The sequence below is a fragment of the Chelonia mydas genome, chromosome 18 (genome assembly GCF_015237465.2).
Source record: "Chelonia mydas isolate rCheMyd1 chromosome 18, rCheMyd1.pri.v2, whole genome shotgun sequence".
NCBI classification, from domain to species: domain Eukaryota; kingdom Metazoa; phylum Chordata; order Testudines; family Cheloniidae; genus Chelonia; species Chelonia mydas.
The window spans coordinates 12,513,024-12,535,652 of NC_051258.2; the positions used below are offsets into that span (position 1 = coordinate 12,513,024).

General features: G+C 40.6%; 1 protein-coding gene across 6 annotated transcripts in view; it reads right to left on the reverse strand.

Moving 5' to 3' along the window:
- The window catches only part of UBE4B (ubiquitination factor E4B), a 64,898-nt gene that overhangs the window by 18,260 nt on the left and 24,009 nt on the right, over positions 1-22,629 (reverse strand). The window contains exons 5-17 of one of the 6 annotated variants that reach the window (XM_037880952.2): positions 19,944-20,088; positions 18,794-19,022; positions 16,623-17,033; positions 15,559-15,672; positions 11,404-11,545; positions 10,758-10,858; positions 8,904-9,018; positions 4,951-5,034; positions 3,279-3,335; positions 2,372-2,488; positions 2,187-2,285; positions 1,525-1,638; positions 340-538 (exon numbers count right to left, since the gene is read on the reverse strand). In XM_037880952.2, coding sequence (XP_037736880.1) covers positions 340-538; positions 1,525-1,638; positions 2,187-2,285; positions 2,372-2,488; positions 3,279-3,335; positions 4,951-5,034; positions 8,904-9,018; positions 10,758-10,858; positions 11,404-11,545; positions 15,559-15,672; positions 16,623-17,033; positions 18,794-19,022; positions 19,944-20,088 — 1,927 coding nt within the window. The remainder of the gene's footprint in view (positions 1-339; positions 539-1,524; positions 1,639-2,186; positions 2,286-2,371; positions 2,489-3,278; positions 3,336-4,950; positions 5,035-8,903; positions 9,019-10,757; positions 10,859-11,403; positions 11,546-15,558; positions 15,673-16,622; positions 17,034-18,793; positions 19,023-19,943; positions 20,089-22,629) is intronic. The other 5 variants (XM_037880954.2, XM_037880953.2, XM_037880955.2 and 2 more) reach the window with 5 other exon arrangements.

Sequence of the window (22,629 nt, forward strand, 5' to 3'; positions counted from 1 at the left end):
GAAGGGGTGGAGTGGGGGCAGGGCCTGTGGCAGAGCCATGGATTGAGCAATGAGCACGCCCCAGCACATTGGAAAGTTGGCACCTGTAGCTCCAGCCTGGGAGTCGGTGGCTATACAAGGAGCCGCATATTAACTTCTGAAGAGCTGCATGGGGCTCTGGAGCCACAGGTTGGCCACCCCTGAATTAGTGCTCAGACTTCGAATAACTCACTTCTGTGCAGTTTTAAAACAAGCTATAAAAGCAACGGACAGTCCCAAGCAAAACATTTACAGTAGTGAATATTTTGGAATATCCCTAATACCAGAAGAAAAGGTAGAAAATGCATGCTCTTTACTCACAAAGCTCAGCCATCCAGCCTGTAACATCCTCCATTGTTGCTTTTACTCTTGTCTCATCCATTGGGACGGTGATGCGACACCTGGGGTGGAATATATAGGTGGGATCAACTGTTTCTAGCTTTATCTTCGTGCTAAGCTGCTGCAGCACCCACAGGAAGTTGAGCATAAAACCGTCCGTAGACACCATCCGATCATCAGTCTGCAAGACAAGGGAGAGAAAGTGAATGCTAGAAGATGCCAGCTTAGAAGAAAGCAGCAGGCAACAGACCACTGCAGTTGGCAGGCCTGGGACTTCAGCATCCATCGCTAATGCACAATGCATGGTTAAAAAAACAAAACAAAACAAGGATCAGGACCTCTAAGGCTAACTAGAATGTGAGCAGCTGTAACTGTTAACAGCATTTCCCTGCCCTGTGTATGTCCAACACCAGTCATTTTTATGAGTTCTAAACCCACATACTTAGGGGAGAGAAAAGAGGGGGAAAGAGTCTCAAAGAGGCTTCTTAAATTTTTTTAGCATAGGGACAGCCAGGAACAGGAAAGATTCATAAAGTAGCGAAGCTTCAGTTCTTAAATTTTACCATACAAGCAACATTTCCAGTAGTTTTGTTTCAACTTGAAGAAAACAGTTCTGCAGATAGTTTCAAAATGTTTGCATCTATGGAAAATGGGGACTTCAAGACACTGACGCCTCAAATTGCACACATTTAGGATACACAACCAGGTTATACCAAGGCAAAAATCAACCAACCAATGACAAAAAAAATCAGCCCTGTTGCTTCAGTGGAATTGTGCCAATTCTCACCAGGGATTACTCAAATTTACAAGAGCCACAAATAAAGTGAGTGCTTGGCAGTTTGTTAACTGGGGGAGAAAACAGGTTTTGTTTGAAATCAGTTGGTGGAAGCAGCCAGGAAGAGCATATATCAACAAAAAGGCACAAACTTGTGTACTAACAAATTTAGCTATTTCAGTACTCAGAGAGGAGTGAGCAAACTAGATTCATTTAAAAAAAGAACAATGTACGGAAAAATAATATTGAAAGAATAGCCTAGATGGAATTCCTGGTTGCTTCAGGCCCTAGAATGTCTGTTGTCTTCTGTTAAAACTACCACCACATCAATCACTTAGAACTATTTGTGCTAACTACAGCCGTGAATCAGAGGAAGAAAGTTCAGTGTTTACCTGCATCTGTGCCTTCTTCATGTTGGCATCAACAACAGCTGCCATGTAACTGAGAGCTGCCTCTCGAGTTTCACCATTCAGCAAAATACTATGTAGAATCTTAAACAGTTCTTGCTGAAATTTTAAATGAAAATTATGTCACTGAACAGCAAGATCATGAAAACAGCAGCACGGAGACACATGTGCATATTCCAAGTATTATACAGAATCTAGTATTCTGTTGTAGTCTTCTTGTAAAGAACACAGCTATCCCAGGTACGAAAAATATTTATTTACAGAAGAATGTTATCTACACAAGATTATAGCTTAAAAATCATGGCAACTTAATCACTATGGAAATGTACCAGGTCTTGTTTACTCATTCACCCACAAGAACTGAACGTTGATAGAAGTTTGTGAATGATCAATAGTTGGTGATAACAGTACCGATATTCCTTGGGTTTGGGTAGGGGGCTTACAGAAAGATCTCCAATTTTGTGGCTCTCTGGTTAAACTCTTCTTGCTGAGTTTTCACTCCCCCTCTTCTTAACTAATTTATTGTTTAGTGGATGGACTATATTTTGTAAAACACTCTTCACCCATGTTATGGAAACCAAAAATTAAAAAAAAAATAAAATAAAATAAAAAATCCTCTGGCAGCAATTAAATATCAGGACACTTACCCTTGCAGATTCCAGGTAATGCTGCAATGACTGGCTAACAACCCGCGTGTTTTCAAGAGTAATGGCAGGCCCTGAGAAATATTTTTCAACCACTTTAGTCTGAAAGAAAAAAAAATTGCAAGGAGTACAAACACATCATTTGGGTTCTTCTCCAGACGAGAGACTACAAACAGCATAGTACTTACATCATCTTCAGCAAAGACAGAGAGACTGAAGAAAGCTCCAAGATAAGAAAGTCTTTGCAACTCTCGTCCTGCACCTGGGCTTACAGGTTTAGGCAACCACAAGGGCAAAGAAACGACCTACCAAAAAAAAAAAAAAAAAAAAAAAAAGGAACAGGAAGACATTGACAGCGCAGCCAAATCACTGACATTTTTCAATCTGCACTGCCTTCTTTCCTTATTTGCATTTGACTCTGTTGATTCTTCATCATCCCATCACACTGGTAGCAAAATGGTGAAGTCTGTAGTGCTTCAGAAAGCTAAGAAAAGCAATGTTTGTTTTATGTCTCTCTGAACTTCAGTTATTTCTCTTCTCAAGGGGAGGCAACTCAATTTATTGATGTTCTTCTTCCTTGGACAGATCTTAATTATTGCTTACTATTAAATACCATAGCTCCCGAGGGCCCCCAGTGAGGATGAGGGTCCAATCGTGCAAGATGCTACACAACCATGTAACAAGAGTCTCTGGCCCAAATAACTTATTGAAGAAATCTGGATGGTCCATCATCTAATGGATGCAATTCTCAACTAGATTGGTATTGCCAAAGAATATAAAGAATAAACCATGCCATCAGCAAGAAATGCATGCGAATTAGTGATGAGGTAGGCCTAATGGATTGGATATGAGGATGGAAACCATGAGTTCATGGCCTCCAGTCCTGGAAGCCACTGACTTTTTGTCTGGCTTTGGAGCAAGAGACTTCTGTGTGCCTCAGTTTCCTAACTGTAAACCAGGAATACCACCTACCTAACTTTTAAGGGTGTTGTGAGAATAACGAATGTTTCCAGAGTGTTTTGAAAACAAAAATGCTATGCAGAAGTTAAGTATTATGTAGCAGAAATTGTTACATTTAGCTGTGCGGACACTTACCAAACTGCATATAGGGTGCGTTTTCCCAAACTTGATTTCACAAAGTTCACCTAATGCCTGTAAAAAACAAAAAACAACAACAAAAAAAAACACCGACAGTTCATTCAGGTGCATTTCCCAGAGCACCCTGGCTATCAGTGAAAAGATAAACATGTGAGAATGCTTAAAAGGCCAGATCCTGCTCCAGTTAAGTCAATAGTAAAACATTAATTGTCTACAAAGGAAACAGGATCTAAATATGCTGATGCACACCTTGCAACTATCTCAGCTTTTATGTCTTTTCAGGTTGCCTCAAGAAAGCCAAATATCATACTTTTTAAAAAATTAGCGGGGCAAGTTATTTGCTTGTTCGATACATAATGATCCTGTTGGTGAACTCCTAAACTGCCATATGAAAGAGTCAGTAAGAGTAATAAACAGGGCTATTGTCCTACACACACCAAGGCCTTTGTCTTCCGACCCAAAGTGGAACATCGTCAGATGAATGCTGAGGCCTGAAACAAAGGATCCTATCTACAGTCTCTAACTCAAGCTAAACTGCAGAGGAGAAGGAAATAAAGAGGCTATAAAGGAGGATTTTGAAAATGCAAAAATAACGTGAGCTTGTACATGTTCCACTCCTTGTATTATATGTTTTCATACTTCTATTACAGTGTATCAAGTAAACTACTATTCCACCCTTTCCCACTTCAAGGCTCTGCAGAAGAGACTCCAGCAAGTGTTGTTAGCCTATGCTGAAGCTGACAGCTGAATTTCACAAGGGGTTCAAATTATTTAAGGTTGGGGTAGCCTGAAACTAGGGGAACATGGAACAAGCAGAGAAAGCTTTTTTTAAAATGTGAATCATTGACATCAAATTTGCTTAGTCTGCAAAGTCCCAAAGTGGTTTAAGCTAATTGGCAGAACTGCAAACTCAACCCAAATCTGAAGCAGTCCTCTTTCTGGTTCAAAAAATCATCAGTAAGAGATCCTACAATCTGATTTTATCTACAATAAATGGGATAGAGGAGAATCCTGCTTGCTGTTTTGTATCTATACTTGGCTCAGCAATGTTGCCTACAAGAATAAAAGTTTAGTTGTGTCAGTAAATCAGCAGTTCTGCCTCAAAGATACATTGGGAGTTGATCTATTGAGTAAAATAAAGTCACTTTTCAGTGGTCAGACTGCCATGAGTTTCCTACAGTAGACAGCCATGGGTTTGATTCATTTTGTTTATAGAATAATGGACATTAATTGGCTAGGCTGAGAGCAATACAAAAAAAACAAACAGAAGTAAACAGTGGAAAGTATATTACATTTTTTTTCTATTTCTGATCATTTAGGGTTTTTAATAACAAGTAAGGGATTTATTTAGTTTTTAAAACACATGGTATGTGCACTAATGGGCGAGACCACATCTCTCATCTGCATCACCAGGATATAAACATTTGAATAGACTTTGCATAAAGTCTACTGTACATTAAGCCTGAGACACTATGAGCGCCACAGACTCCAGCTGGTCATTACTCTTTGTTACTCACCTCATAACACTTGAAATTTCCAACATGAGGTCAATGTTCAATAAGACATTTGAAGCAAGCCAAACAGGGTTAATTAAAGTTACTTTGAACAGAGTCTGCATCAAATATTGGGTATCTTAAAGCAAGAGCTGCTAAAAAGGAATAGTCCTTACCATAAGGGGATATTTAAAATTGTCACTATCAAGGGAGCACTCTTTGGAAGCAAGAGCCAGGCCTTGTAAGATAGGGATAAAGATCTGTAAAAACAGAAGTACATTACTTATACACTTCAGAATGGGAACCAATAAGACATAGGTGAAGCCACAGCCCCGGGCAGCATAAAACCCCTGCTCACATCTCAAATACTAATATGTCCACAGAAGGAAACAAAATATAAAGTCTGTTCTGTCAGTTTACGTAAGTTATTTCAAAATAAATAGTAATGTTTAAATGTAAAAAGAGTAGCAAACCTAGAAGTACAACCTGAATCCAGTTCCTTTATGCTTAAGGCAATGAAGTTCAGCCCATGAGACCACATCTTTTTGGTTACATTTTGAGAAGGGCATCTGGCATGCATCTTCAACGCATCCAAATACAGTGTAAATGATAGATCAACTTGATGTCTGTACATGAGAATTCACTTGTACAAACAATTAAATATTCCAAACATGTGAGCACTTGAAAAGTTTTCCTGGTCAGTGCCAAGAACTTACATTGTAGTCTAAAAAATTCTAGCAATGCGAACAACATACTAATCTGGACTTGGTCACAGAGCTAGTGGAACATACAGAAAGACACTACAGCTGATCAACAATGGTAAAGCCACAACAAGATTAGCGACTTGATCTAGCAAAGTCTCCACAGGTGGAAATCATGTAATATAAAAATATAAAAATACAAGAGAGATTATTGCCAAGAAGAAAGGGTTTGGGGCTTCCTTAACAGCTTGATAGCCCAGCCTTGCAGTACTCTATTGACCCATTAACTTGGAGTTAATAGTGATTATATATAGCAGAATAGTATTTTTGGGGGCAAGTAGATTTTATGCCTGTGTCGGTAAATTTTAATACTGTGATAGGCATAAACAAAACAGCAGCAGTCACTGAGACTGCAAGGGAGGAAGGAAGAAGGGAGAAAATGATGAACCAAGAAGTAACACCACCCAGTTACAAGGGCCCAATCACATATCGAATTTTTCCTTCTGGAATAAAAATCAAGTATTTGTTTTACAAAATACAGGAGTGACCACTGGAACCCAAATAGAACTGTACTGGGTCTCTTGGATAAAGATATAAAAATCATCATCAAATCATGTTAGGGAGCCTGGTTACAACAAGGCTGTTCCCTAATCCAGTTAGGGGCATGGTTCCAATCTTCATCTTAACCATGTTCCATAGCCAATCCCTGACAGGGTATGTGCCTCCCAACCTGGGCAGACAGATACATGATAGCTCTGCTCAAGCAAGCAGGCTATACTCCTGGGGAAATTCTGTGCTACTGCGCACGCACATAATTAACGAGCTGTGCATATTTTTAATTTTTTGCACAGAAAAAAGCTTCGGCTGGAATCTTGCTGCAGTTCCACCTTTTGCCCACCAGCGGGCGCTGTGGCGATAAACCACAACAGCCACTCCCAGCCAGCGAGGGAATAGAGAAAGGATGCAGAGCCTGCTTCGCAGCGAGCCAGGTTGGGAGACAGAGTGTGGGGCTGCTGGGGCGCCACACAGGGGCTCATAAGGGCTAGTGGAGGAGGACAGACTGGTGCAGGGGCTGAATGAGAGTGGAGGCACAGCATCACAGGGGGAGGAAGGTGCAGGGTCACATGGGCAAAGGGGGAGGGGAGTACAGTGCTACGGGGGAAGGGGTGGAGGGACACAGGGACAGGGGAGTTGTTGAGTGGGAGCACGCAGACAAATGGGGACGGGGAAGGGGTGGAGGGACACATGTGGATGAGGGTTGCAAGGACACATAGGGGTGCAGAGGCACATGGGGACAGGACAGATGTGCTTGACTGAATGGGAAAGGCTAGGGGTCAGCAAGGGTCTGCATGGGGGAAGCTCCCTAACTGTCCCTCCCCACCCCCCACCCCCAAAAAAAACAGTTCCATATTTTTCTCACCCATACCCAACAACCCTCCAAATTCACACCCAGGCTCCTTTCGAACAATTACTTCCCTCTCCCACAGCGCCTCCTTTACCCCTGACTCCCCCAAGGATTTGCACTGCTTCTGAGCAGTGTGGGAAATACAGTTCTCTATTGTAGTTTAAATGAATTATTACTCTGAGTTCTGTATTAATATGCCTAGTAAGGAATCTATTTCTCAAAAAACTCTGACTCTTTTTTGTTGTCTGTATTGTTACAGACATACTTGCTGACAGGTATTTTGAAATAAATAACCAAAAATAATTGAAACTGGTGTGATTATATTGTGTCATTTTGACAAATAAAATATGCAGATTTTTGCAGAATTTGAAAATTGTGTGCAGAATTTTTTATTTTTTGGTACAGAATTTCCCCAGAGTAATCCTAAAAATAGCATGGGCTAGCCACCTGAGTACAACCCCGCCCAACACTGTGGATCTGAACTTGAGTGGCGAGCCTGAGTACAGCTATCACGTGAGAGGATCCCAGCTGCAATGTATACATACCCACAGTATCTTAGACACACTCCAGGTCAAAGCACGCTTTGATAACAAGAGCCCGAATAAGAGTTAACATGTAAATTAAGTGACCTTTTATCTCTGCAAATTGATATTTAATTCCAGATAGGAATGATAATATTTCTTCTGGACTCTCATTCACATGATCATGTTAATTAAAAGCAGAGGAGTTCATAGTGATCAAATACTTTTCCAAAAGCCAGTTCCTACTGGTGTTGATGCATTTGCTCCTCACTCGTATCAGTATAATTTTCAGGAGTTAATACAATGTAAGAATTTCTCTACATTTTCTAAAGCAGTGGTGCTCAAACTTTTCCAGTCATGTCCCCCCTTACTAGTATACAATCTGTCCACGCCCCACCTCTGTTACTGCACAGCCAAGGCTTCCTCAGCAGTGGAGCTGGGGGGCAGAAATGGGAATGGGGAGTAGCTGGGCCTAGAGGCGAAGCAGGGCTGGAGGCAAAGTGGGGCTGGAAGTGTGGCGCACGCGCTCCCTCCCCGCCCCCCCATGGGGGCTGGCCCCAGCCCTGCTGTGTACCTCTCCAAATGTTCTTCTCTGCACTTTGAGAACCATGTTCTAAAGATACTAGAGATTTTATACCATTCTGAGTGCTGCTTTGCTGTGAGTAAATCATGTCATAGCATGTGGGTGCGCTAATTAGAGCCAGTAACAACCTGACTGACTTGCTTTGGCATTAAATTGTGAAGTAGAAGTGTGACCTAGTAATTAAAGCACAGGACTAGGAATCAGGAGAACTGGATTCCAATTTCTGGCTCTCCCACTGACCCACCCTGACATCTAGGGCAAGTTGTTTACTCTCTGTCTCAGCATTTTCATTTCTAACGGGGGATAATAATGGTTCCCTATCTTAGAGGGGTGTTGTGAGGCATTAATTAATTAATTTTCATGAAGTGCTTATAAATCCTTGGGGTGAAAGTGTTGTAGATGCAAACTATTATATTATTAATTCATTCTGTCCTTGGCAAGATAGACAAAAACTAACATTTCTAAGTGTGTGATTTGGGAAGTTCACTATTTTATGGATCAGGGAAATTTGGATAGAATGATCTGAAAAGTGACAGTCCAAGACAAAGCCTTACAATGGGATACTATCGTATGCAAAAAAATTTCTGGTAGTATGCTTCAATGTTTCATTAAAAAAGTGCTGCTTATTAAGTAATCTTCTTTACACAACAAATCTATATATTTATAGATTTGCTTACTTTGAGTAAAACTTCATACAGAGCTCAGTCATTCTTTTTGAATCCCTTTAACAAGCGAAACAAGAGAGACAGCAAACTCCCCCAATTACTTAATTACTTGCCAGTCCAGGGAGCAATGGTTCTCAAACTGTGGTCTCAGAATGTGATCTGCAGAACAAAGAGTTGGACAGCCACTCCCTTGGATAGTTCATGCACTAAGTTGTAGAGTATGCTAATGCTTGCAAGTTGAACTAGCCTCTTACCTGTTTAAACATCTCTTCATCCTGGTGAGTTGTTCTCACCAATTCTTGGATGAAGCCAAATGGAAGATTCCTACACAGCATGTATGGTACCAACAGAGACTGCTGCTGCAAAGACCTTTATTCATATTAAAAAAAAAAAAAAAAAAGTGAGAGGGAGGGACAGACATCTTTCAGAAAAAAACTGGCCTCACATTTACTGATACATCCAGATAACGGAATGTCATAACTGAGACAATTACTTCTTTCAGAAGCAACTAACCAAGTCTCCCCAAGTCCTTGTACAAAAATAATCCTGCAGGGGATGCTGCTGCCAAAACCCCACTTTGGTCTAATGTGGGTAGAAGAAAACTATGGCCTATATAAATGAATTGGTTCTCCCCTCTACCCATCTCTACTGAAAAGACCTTTTGTTAGGTTCATCCTAGTGAAGCAACAGCATTAGATTTGTTCCACTAATCTCAACCTGTTCATTTTTCCAACTTTAAGGAAAGGATGAAGTCACCGTATTTTCCAAATTAACACTTACTTTTTGTAAGCACATCCTATGAAACTGAATGTTGCCTTTTTCTCTATTACACACAAAAACACAGTTGTTACTCTAGGGTTGTTCACCTACATAAGTGAGTGGCTCGCATTATTTTTGAGAAGCTTATTGAAGAATTTGTTTTGAATAGATACACGTAAATTACTTGGATTTTAGCAAATAGAAAAAAAAGTCAGATCAGTGTTCTAGTTTGACTCTGCCCCTTTAAATACTTAGGGCTTGTCTATACCAGAAGTGCTACCAATATAAATCCCCATGTGGACACACTTACTCCAGAGTAAATGTGACTTTTTTGGTTTAGCTTAAACTGCTTTCCAAAGTGACAAACTGAACGGGATAAAGGCACTCCTATGCTGCAATAAGAGCATCCACATGAGGGTTATATTGGTAGAATTACAGCAGTTTAAATTCACACCTTAGTTTATACTGATATATCTTCCCATATAGACAAACCCTGAGCCACTGTAATCATAGAACTGGAAGGGACCTCGAGGGGTCATCTAGTCCAGTCCCCTGCACTCATGGCAGGACTAAGTATTATATAGACCATCCCTGACAGGCATTTGTCTAACCTGCTCTTAAAAATCTCCAACGATGGAGATTCCACCACCTCCCTAAGCAATTTATTCCAGTGCTTAACCTCCCTAACAGTTAGGAAGTTTTTCCGAATGTCCAGCCTAAACCTCCCTTGCTGCAATTTAAGCCCATTGCTTCTTGTCCTATCCTCAGAGGTTAAGAACAACAATTTTCTCCCTCCTCCTTGTAACAACATTTTATGTTCTTGAAACTTATGTCCCTTCTCAGTCTTCTCTTTTCCAGATTAAACAAACCCAATTTTTTCAATCTTCCCTCATAGGTCACGTTTTCTAGACCTTTAATCATTTTTGTTGCTCTTCTCTGGACTTTCTCCAATTTGTCCACCTCTTTCCTGAAATGTGGCGCCCGGAACTGGACACAATATTCCAGTTGAGGCCTAATCAGCAGTAGAGCAGAAGAATTATTTTCTCATCTTGCTTACTACACTCCTGCTAATACATCCCAGAATGATGTTCGTTTTGCAACAGTGGTACACTGTTGACTCATATTTACCTTGTGATCCCACTATGACCCCCAGATCCCTTTCCGCAGTACTCCTTCCTAGGCAATCATTTCCCATTTTGTATGTATGTAATGATACATACTATACATATTGACTGAAAAGATGTCCCATTTCTGTCGCTGATTTTCCTCAATTTTTATCTACTTCTGTAGACAGACACACATCGAACACAGAATTTGTATATTTCATGACCAACATCAACTTTACTCACCTTGGTTGGGTTAAGGATCCCTGTAGTACCAAAGCAGCATGGGAAATGCACTGTGATCGGATGTTGCTCAGTAACTGGCTAACCGCTAGCTGGCTACACATCTAAGAAGAAGAAAGAAACCATTTTAATGGAGAATGAAAACATCCATAGATAAGACACATAGGAAATGCAGTGAACAACTTCTGCATTCATGCAGTCTAAGCAAACAGATGGCATCTTTCCAGCTAAAGATTCTTCAGATTACATTTAATGAGCTGAACTAATTATTTTCCATTCCACTGCTGTCTACAAGGGAGAAGTTTAGGTTTACGTTAACAGCAAAGGCTGATGGTCTTAGAGATGTGGTTCTATGTGGAATAAACAATTTAAAGCAAATTCAAGGGAATAGATAGATGCATCTCAGTCCCCAAAACAATGTCAATTTTACTGATATCAAACTAACACAGATGGGGGTTCTGAACACAAACTTTAAAAGGCCAAATAGGAATTGAAGTAATGAGACTTACAAAACAAAACTTCTCACAAAATTTTTATAGAGCTATCATCTGCTGCAAACCATCTTTCCCCTCTGGGCAATGTAAAGTAAGAGAAGACAGTTTGAGCCTCAGTGCTGTTGCCAATATGGCTTTACTCTTCTCTACCATACCTTTGGTGCTTTTCTCTCCTCTATTCCAACTCTGTCAAAACACTCAATGAGGTAGTTCAGCATCTCTGTCTCCTTACAAGTTTCAATGCTGAAATGGTCACTGCAGGAATCACAAGCACTGGCTCCAGCAGAGCCTCCCACACTTTAAAAAAAAGGAGAAAAAGAAAATCAAGATGTATATCCCTCTTCTACCAATGTCTTGCATGCTCCCAACTTTTTCTGGCAAACAACTTCTTTGTAGCAGAAAACCCCATCCCAACACACCACACTCATGCAGATAAGACCTGTAAAAGTAGGTTTGTTTGTGTGACCTGAGCAGAAGCTGCTAAATGTTTTTGTCCAGATCTTGGGACTGGACCATATTCTCACATGATTCACTCTCCCTGCTTGCACAGCAAGTAGAATAATGCAATTCCTAAAAGGGGATCAAGACCGACCAGATGTCTGACAGATGGTAAAAGGCATGTAATTATAAGGGGCGTTTATAAAAGTCATTCTCAAATTGTGGATTACAGAGGTGAAGCAGACACCAGTCTTCAAGCAGTAATACTTCTCGCTAGTTGTACCCTATCCTGCACTCTTTTTTATGGTTTCCAACTTATCTGACCAACAACACTGAAAAAGTAACAAAACCCCTCCACACAGCTGCTTCGCATTCTCTCTTGGGCATCTACTGTAAATTCAACCACAATCACACTTTTTTTTTTTGGTATAATTTTTTATTCAGATTTTTTGAGCACACACATTTGGTTAGTATAATCAGTCACAGAAGCCATGCTAGTTTCTCCCTATTATATCATGCAACAGAATTCTATTTTTAAAGTTACAATTTCACATAGTTTGGCTGGGACTGAAGTGACGTTTACTGGGCTGTAATTCTCCAAATCACAGAAATGTGAATCACAGAAGTGTAAGTTGTTTCTCCTCCCCGTAAGTAAATTTGTACTAAATAATGTAAGTTTATGTAAATAGACTGGCTTCTGGTAGGTGCATGTTCTGTTTTTTTAAGATAGGTTCCCCATTTGCTTCCCTCCAGGTCTCCAATACAGCAGCTCGCTTTTACGTGACTGGTTGTTTTCATTAGCAGCTCAGCCACTGCATTCTTTTGTTCTGTCAGAATTCTTGGATATACCACCTGGTCCTGACAACATGTGGTGCTTTTGGTTATCAACTAATACCAGCACCTCCCTTTTGATACCTCAGTCTCTGGCAATGTCTCATATTTATTCCCTTGGGATAGGCAGTCATCACCATCCTCTATTTTACAGACATGAAAAATGAGAGATGAAGTGACTTGCCCAAGGTCACACAGGAAATCCATGGTAGACACAGGAACAGAACCCATTTCTCCTGGATCCTCGATCCTGAGTGTCTCTTTCTCTCCCATTAAAACTTGGCAACTTTATGTCACATGCAAATCCCAGTTTATAAAAGTGGTTTACAACTATATAGTCACTACATGTAACAAGATTAAAAAAAACAAAAAACTGTCATTATGGGTGGTCAAACAGCTATTCTTCACCAGGCCATTTTTAAGGGTCTCTGGGTATGTCTACACAGCAAACAAAAACCTGTAGCTGGCCCCTACCAGCCGACTTGGGCTCATGGGGTTCGGGCTGCATGGCTGTTTCACTGCTGTGTAGACATACCCAGAGACTCAGGGTTTGGGCTGGAGCCCAGGCTCTAGGACCCTGTGGGGTGCGAGGGTCTCAGAGCTCAGGCTCCAGCGCAGAAGTCTACACAGCAATGAAACAGCCCCACAAGCCTAAGTCAGCTGGCATGGGCCAGCCATGGTGTTTATTTGCTGAGTAGGCCTACCATCTGTCTCTCATTACTAACATCTCCACCCCAATCACCAGTTTAACCCTACTGAGATGGTATTGGTTCAAGCTTTAATCCAGTGTAAAACTACACATACATATGAGTTTCTCCGTGTAGTCTCTTTCTTGTACCTTGAATTTCTCACCTCCAGCCTGAAGATCACCACCTTTATTTGTACAATATCAACTTATTTGTAAAAAAGATTTTTCACGCCAAAGTTAGTTACTTTGTAGGCAACTTCATTTTAGCAATGGCTGAAATTATTCTGATACACAGCTGTATATGTTTATTACATAGGCAAAGTGCTTTAAAACCTTCAAAATGAAAGTTGTTGCATAAATGTTAGATTAAAGTATGAACATGACAAACTGATATTCCACTGCAGTCAGTCAGAACATCAGGACATAATACACCAGCAAAGTCACCTGAAGCGTGGTAGTCCCATAAGATATTACACTGCATGAATTGTGTTAACTAACATCTGGGCTACATTTTCAATAGCACAGGTGTAAGATTTGAAATTAAAGCAAAGGGTGAAAACAACACAGAATTCCTTGTACACAAAATGCAAAACTTCAATCTGCATAAAATATTTCTCCTGAAATTACTCAGTGTGGATTGGAAGATGGGAGTTTATTAAACTCACCTCCCTGAGAATCTTCCAACAGTTATTTATTAAATCTACAGATTTTAACTTTGTCACAATAGTTATGTTCTAATGTTCCACCGCAGACAACCACAGAAGTAAGAGCTGGAAAGATCTTCTAGGACTTTCCTCCACTCCTATGCAGCACTGCATTTCCCCTACATGGCACTTTCCAGTTCTTTGTCTAGTCTAGTTTTAGAAGTCCCAAGCAATGGTGCTTCCACACACTTCTCTTGGGAGGATACTTCAAATCCTAATCAGATTTTCCTAATTTAGGAATTTTTAAAAATTAATATTCAGACTAAATTCTCCTTTTAAAAAGTCTCATTGCTCTTTGTTATACTCAAGATACAAACACTCTATGTGGAGTACATGAGACAACAAGCACAAATTTGCAAGCATCATGATTAGATTTGTATTGCTATGAAGGAGCCGTTACAGTATCCTAAGACAGATGAGCGGCTGGCCGCCATCAGCCTGGGACAGGAAACTGAAGACGGGTGTAAAGTATTCAATATGCTAGAAACGTTACAGAGCTACTGTTTTCCAAAGAGCTCCCCTTCTCCAAAGGGCATGCTTCCCATATACTATTCCTATACCCATCTCCTAATTTGGCTATGTGCAAAAGAAAAGAATAGATGCCAAAAATGTTTCTTGTAGATATTGTTTAATGGGGATAATGGAACCAATATCACCAGGGCCAGACCAGGAACACAGATCACCTACAACTGAGCAACACGCATTCGGGAGTTGTTTATTTCTTCATTTCAGAAGCTGCATCCTACAGCAAAAATGTTTCAAAAGAGGTTGAGACACACTGATAACATATTCAGCCATTTGCTGTTATTCTTCTCCAGCTACACATATCATTATAGAAGATCCTGCCCTTCATTGTCATTCCTAGAAGCATCTCCCTGCCTGGTCCATTCAGGATTCAGCAAATTGTATTATATTTGCAAGGCTCATGGGTAACCTCCACATGCAGTGAACATATCCATTCTCATTTTGTTGTCATGTATTTCAGTGCCATATAAACTGAAGAACCTCACAGTATGTTTTTGATTCACAATAAGCTATCTTTCTCCCCAACTCAGTGTCCCAAATGTATCAGTCTTCACCACCCCGTCTCCACTGGCTGCTGATTTCTACTTGTGCATTTGAGAACCAGGTAACATGTGCTTCACAGATTAGAGGAAAGATGCTGAGCTCCAGTAAATTGCTGTAGCTCCATTAACTTCAATGGAACTGCACCAATTTACATCAGTTGAGGATCTGGCTCTGTCTTTTACTCCCCACTAACCTATGTCCTCATTTTCAAGTATTCAGAAGAAGTGCTTGTGCAGGAGGTAGCACTGACTTTGAAAGATACAGTTTTTGATGAGCAATATTCCTCATATCATGCATTCAATAAGGAGTTCCACTTACATGGGCATTTCAGACTTTGTGGTCATTAAACCTGAAGGGCAACATGACTAACATTTCCTTTATTCTGAGTCATCTCTTTTTAAAAAAGAACTGGCTAACTCAGACTCATTATGCATGTTTATCCTTCATCTCCCATTAAGACCTGTAAAGTTATCTCCTTCTTTACTTATTTCCGAAGTTCCACTGAAGAACGCTTAAAGCTCCACAAACTGTTAGTTCCTAGAGCACCCAAACATGCAAGTTACATTCTATTTCTCCAATACCTGGACCCAAACTGGACACAAGAAAAATCACCATCTTCGTTTTCTTCATCACTACTATCCCCAGACACATCAGAAACGGCAAGGAAGAGGAGGGAGAAAGGGTTGTCGTATATACTACCGCAACAAAAGCGAAAAAGGCCATCAGAGAACAAAACAGATTTTAAAATGAAAAGACAGCAAGTAAAACTGCTATAATTTTCCTTTATAAATTATCTGTCAAAAATCTTCTTCCTAAACATGCAGCAAACAATGGTTAATACAATCCATGACATTAGAAAAAACAAAATTAAGCTAACATGCTCCATGATGCTACTGACTATGAGTTATTCACATACCAAAATAAAAACATACACACACATCTAATGAAGTAAACAAGGAGAGTCTTTAGAAAAATTACTGCATAAATGGAAGCCCTTCAATCTCACTGAATACTAAAAATCAGAGCTCTGAGCTGCTCAACTGAACCACAGCATTTGCAGAGTAAAATGAGAGCACCAGAAAGGCTGTTTGTTGGTTTCTCCCTCCTGCAGAGGATGGGGGATCCTGGAAGCAGCTGGCAGAGGGCCAGCATAGTAGTACCTGTCTTTGCTGACAAAGAGGAGCTAATCATTTAAGTCTATACACTAATGGAGTCAAATCTGACATACTCCAGCAAGCAAGAGCATTCAACAAACCAACTGAAGATCTACACCAAGTTAATTACAAACCAGGAGACCTCTTTGATAGACTATCCAGCATGAGTGACTGAACTGCAATTTAAACCAAAGGAAGATAGTTTACCAGTGAGGAGGGGTGGAAAGAAGAATAAAAGGAAGGGGAAATGTATAACGATATTGCTACCTTTATGCCAATTATGTTAAATATCAAATACCGACAGAAAAAGTTTTAGTACTTTGGCAGCCAGGGCTTGTTAGCAAGTCAACGTATTAGCTCAACACAAACAGAAAAATCCACGCTTGGTAAGTAGAGTGAGCTCAGTACAGAGACAAGTTCTTCCAAACGGCATAAATGCACCACACCCTGCACTGCATATGTAATAGACACTGTTTGTGCTTGTGAATTACCTAGAAGGAATCCTGTTTAGGAAAGAAGAACGCCTGCTCAAGGTACCGGGCAAAGCAGTGGACAAAGGTGGACCCACTGTTGTGGGCCTCTGTCTGGACGAGCTGAGTGGCACAGCCTGAGGACTGGTAGCCATGACTGGAGGACTTGGTGAGCTAGCTGGGATGGAGATACTCAAGGAGCGTGGGATATGAGAAGCTGAAAAGCCCCAGGGGTGGGTGATGGTATATGGGTGGTACCTCGGAGAGGACGGCTGGACTCCAGAAGGACTTGCTGCTGTGAGATGAGGGCTGACAGAAATGGAAGGCACAGATGTGGTGGCAAGTGAACTGGCTGGTGGGGTAACAGATGAACCAGTCATTGGCACGTGGCTTGAGAAATTGTTACTAGAAGCTGGACTAGTCCCATAGAGACTAAATCAATTAAGGGAGGGGAGGAGGAAAAAAAGCAGCCATTTAGGATACACAGAAGAAGGGCAAGAGAGAGACAAAATTAACAACAGAAACACCCCACTACTATTAACCATTCAGTATATGTATATTCCACGTAACACATCACATACAATGCTTTTACCTACTGAGTCTCATTTTAGGCTATTTGCAATATTTAAACAATGTATCAATTTCATTGCTTGGATTATACATTTAAAAGTTAACTCATCTGAGGATCAGACTCTTAAGTCAGTGAGGCTCCAATTACGTCATAGACTCTGATTCTAAAAGTCAGAAGGGACTATCATGATCATCTAGTCTGACCTCCTGTACATTCCAGTCCATAGAACCTTGGCTACCCATTCCTGTAATAGACCCCTAACCTCTGGCTGAGTTACTGAAGTCCTCAAATCATGATTTAAAGACTTCAAGTTACAGAGAATCCACCATTTACACTAGTTTAAACCAGAAAGTGATCGTGCCCCATGCTGCAGAGGAAGGTGAAAAAACCCCAGGGTCTCTGCCAATCTGACATGGGGGGAAATTCCTTCCCGACCCCACATACGGGGGGATTGGTTGGACCCTGAGCACATGGGCAAGGCCTACCAACTAGACAGCTGCGAAAGAATTCTCTGCAACTCAGAGTCCTTCTCATACAGTGTCCCATGACCGGCTGTTGGAAATATTTGCTGTCACAGATCAGCTACATGCCATTGTACACTGTCCCATCATACCTCCCCTCCACACACTTATCAAGTTCAGTCTTGAAGCCAGTTAGATTCTTTTGTCCCCACTACTCCCCTTGGAAGGCTGTTCCAGAATTTCACTTCTCTGATGGTTAGACACCTTTGTCTAATTTCAAGCCTAAACTTGTTGATGGCTAGTTTATATCCATTTGTCTTCAGTGGAACTATATCAATTTACATCCGCTGAGGATCTGGCCCTAATGACCAAATGTGCATTTAACCATGGGCGTCCAGTCAAAAGCAGGAAGAACCTGCTGGTGCAGCAGGATGAAACATTTTTTTTAAATCCTCTATACCAAGGGTAGGCAACCTATGTCACGCGGGCCAAAGGCGGCACGCGAGCTGATTTGCAGTGGCACTCACACTGCCCGGGTCCTGGCCACCGGTCCGGGAGGGCTCTGCATTTTAACTTAAATTTAAATGAAGCTTCTTAAACATTTTAAAAACCTTATTTACTTTACATACATTTAGTTATATATTATAGACTTATAGAAAGAGACCTAAAAATGTTAAAATGTATTAGTGGCACGCGAAACCTTAAATTAGAGTGAATAAATGAAGTCTCGGACACCACTTGTGAAAGGCTGCCGATCCCTGCTCTATACTTATTGTTTTTGTGCCATTTCGAGGCCCATATGAAGCAGAAGACATTAAATGCAAGAACTCAGGATTTGTTTACACTACAGCAGCATAACTATGGCACTGTAGCTATGCTGCTGTAACGCCATCGTTTAGACACTACAGCAAAGGAAGGGGTTGTTCTGTCACGGTAGTAACTCCACCTCTTTGCGGTAGCGAGGCTGACAGAAGCATTATTCTGTTGAGCTACAATATCTACACCAGGGGTTAAGTCGGAATGGCTACGTAAGGGGAGTGTCATTTTTCACACTCCTTGAGCTACATAGTTATGTCAATCTACCTTTTAAGTGTAGACCAGGCCTAAGGCTCCCCTTACCCACACTTACAAAACCAACATTCTAGTGTACCCAAAGTTACCTGGATAAGGAGCTGGAACCAAAGGAGCCCACATTACAGAATATAGGACTTGTTCCTGGGTTGGAGCCAGTGTTTAGAATCAGATTTCTGTCAGGTGACCGGGCAGCTGCTGCAATTGGCTGGGATGTGGCTGTCAGGCTGGCAAATGGGTTTTCGTCCCTCGACTGGGTGGACATCATCAGAACTTCCATTAAAATCTGGCCAATTAAGTCCTTAAAATCTGAGAACACTGAAGAGGACAGCAAGAAAATTAGGGACTGCTGTGGTGATGAGGATTCTCCTGAGGGACCTCGGTGGTTAACCCAACCAAAACATTTTCTTCTATTTCCATAAATTAAATGCTATTGTTGCCAATAGCAATAGACTAGGTTACTTTATTTTAACAAAAAATCATCATTTGGTCTCTATCATCTTGGGTTTTGAGAATATAGCAACATGCAAGCTCAAGGTTTGTGGAGAACGTAAAGAATTGTACATGGTCTAATGTCATTATTGTGGACATTACAGACAATTTTCTTTTTAAACTCTCTTGTATTTTCCTTCCTTTTCTCGAATAAGGTCACAGAATGTCAAGGGAAAACACAAGTTTAAATTAGCAATGAGGTGTTTTGGTATCTAGTAATCGGTCATTTATATCTGACAAAATGGTGATCAATCTAATAAATAGACAGCAGACTTCCTTAGTTTTATTAAATGAACAGCAGCCATATCTATTATGAGGCAATATTGAATACTTCAATTTAAAAGGGTTTTTGAAAGATTCAGAAGCATGGCAACACTTGCACAATAGTTTCCCAATAACACATTGATCAATTTTATAAAGGCAGTTGACTTCAATGGGAGCTGCTGGTGCTCAGCACCTTGAAGGATCTTGCCTTTGTCCATGTACTGTGGCCCCATTGTAATGGCACCTGCTGATGACAAATGTATTTTGTGCTCAATAACGTCTGCATCAAGCAAAAAACGCAGCTAGAAAAGCTCAAGCATCACTGCAGCATCAGTTATATGACTGCAGCCGAACAAAAACCTAGAGATGAAGCCGAACAACAAGCCAGCCACACCGTCTTAATGTTTGAAAACGGAGACATGACTCCTCCAATCTGTTCTTTCATACCTTAACTAGCACAATGCAAACGACTGAAGTTCCTACCTTCTTTTGGGTTCTGCTTAAATTGCTCAGAGAACGAAGTGAGGAAGATGACATCTCTGTCTCGGTCCTTCCAGGATACTCTGAAGATCTTACAGACCAGCTGTAAGGCCTGCTCCTCAGATACTTCCGATCCTGATGGAGGCTCCTTGTTGAGGGGAAAGGGAAACATTTTTTGCATTCATTTTGGTTTGGCTTATGCAAGTCAAAGTTTCAACAGGGACAATATGACACCTTAAATCAGCTCTGGTGGCCAAAAGGAAACAGGACAAACAAAACCCACCACTTATTATCCATTGATTCTGTGAAGAAAATGTTCTGAAAGGCTTCTTGCATGTCAGTTTGAAAGTCACAACTAGACTCTGGGAGCAGATTCTGAGTGCTTATGAAAGGACAGTCATACAAGTATCAGAAGATATTCCAAAAAGTAAAATTATACAAAGAAGAATTATAGGAGAAATGAAATAATGATAGCACACAACAATATGGTGCTAAGCAACTGGCATACCTCATATTAGAAAATAATGTGGGAGGAAGAAAAATTTTAGCCTGGATACTGGCACAACTCTCTAGTCTTACAAGGAGTTGGATGTTCATTTTAATTTTACTTAACATCCACCCAGAGCAGACAGGACCTCCATTTTTTAAGATTTCATCTCAAAATGAAAACCTAAAGATTTTCCCCTCTTTTTAATCTTTGTTTTACCAAAGAAAGACCAACAAAAATAATTGTGTCCATACAACAGTTAAAAACCATTTCGAGTTAGCTGGCTTGCTGAATGTTAAATACAGAGGAATGCTCTTTATTCATGGCCCGATCCCAGCTCTTTGAAGTCAGTGGGAGTACTTCCACTGACTTCAATAGGAGTAGGAGCAGTCTCACGGCACAAGTCAGTCTCTCTTAAAAAAAAACTTAATTCTACACGGAAGTTCCACTGTAAATGAAACTGCAGTTTGCACACTGTGATGCCTGGAAGCAACTGGGAATTTCCAGTTGCTAGATGAGACCTGAATGAATGTTAACAGGTCTCAGCATATTTAATAAGTACTTTGTCAAACAGAGAATACAAGAAAAAAAAATAAACTGAGAAAATTAATCCTGATACCAAGTGAAAACTTTTGATTATAACACTTGGGAGAACTGTTACAAACTGCTGCTTGCTCAATCTAGCTTTTGTTCCATCCAGTCCCAAAGCTTTGCCTCTCTTTAGAAAGAGGAAAGAGCAGGACAAAGTACTCAAGGGCCTGCTTCATTCATCTCCTCCCTTCACTTAGTAAAGCCATGTTAACTGTATTCAATTCCAAGGCAAAAGAAGCTTCTCTGCAGTTACTCCCATCAAAAAGTTGTCACAATAAATAATTGCTAACACAAGGAATGAATTACGGTGGTTTTACAAAGGTGATGCCAGATTTTGGGGGGCATAGGTGGAAAAGTAGCTCAAGAAATAAGGGAAGCAAGTTTCAGATAATCATCATCTGCAAAGAGGGAGGAATTAATAGTGTTTAAAACCCTTTCCAGAACATATATGTAACAGGTTTCAGAGTAACAGCCGTGTTAGTCTGTATTCGCAAAAAGAAAAGGAGTACTTGTGGCACCTTAGAGACTAACCAATTTATTTGAGCATAAGCTTTTGCACGAAAGCTTATGCTCAAATAAATTGGTTAGTCTCTAAGGTGCCACAAGTACTCCTTTTCTTTTTGCATATATGTAACCAGCAACCTTTGTTCTCCATCATGGCTGGCAAGGCTAACTGTAATTAGACACAAGAATCACTCAAGAACACTGAAAATACTTGTTGCATAAAGGTCAGTGATTTCTGCCTAAAATTATTTCTTCTTTTTCTCTTTAGCACTTCCCAGCAAGAACCCTGCACTTGGAGCTCTATGATGTAGGGCACATTCCACCAGTTCCCAAACACTTTTTGTTGGGACACACTGGTTACTGGATTGGTGACTGGACCGTCCTCACCCCACTCTTCCTAATTCCATCACACCAAAACCCAACACACTTGCCATCTTTTCTATTCTCTTTCCTTCTCATCAGCAAATGCTGACTTTCTAATGGCAACAACTGCAGCTAACTGACTTAAGCAATACAATTCACCTGATGTGGTCTGCATTGGAATAGCCTGAACCCATATGCCTTTGTTCTCATTTTACCGTACATCAGTTTCCAATGCATGCTAAAGTTGTCAATTACACAAAGTAAACGGGCCAGATCACATCACAATGGCAAAATACCAGCAAATGCGATTTTAAGCCACAACAGTTTAGAGATGGAAAAAGCCTGTTGGATCAAAGCCCATTCTCCTGGAAGAGTATGGCATATTTATCAGATAGAACACATCAGGTATTCAGCTGATATTGAGCTTTTTTAAAAGTTTCAGGATAAGTCAGTATCTTTTGAAGAAGTTGCTCTCTTTAAAAAAGAAAGGTTGGCAGGGGAGGGAGAAAATTCAAACTGGAAAAAACCGAAAAATAAAATAAAAAAAATCTGATTCAGGTTAGCACTCAAGATCCAGCAGAGATTGCCTCAGTTTCCTTACCACTCCCACAAAAGTTATCCACCACTATTGTTTCACATTTTTCCATCCCTCCTCTGCAGCCAAGAAACAATACACATGTCTACGGACCTCAAATAACCTAAAAGCTTGGGCAGGATAGAATCATAGAATATCAGGGTTGGAAG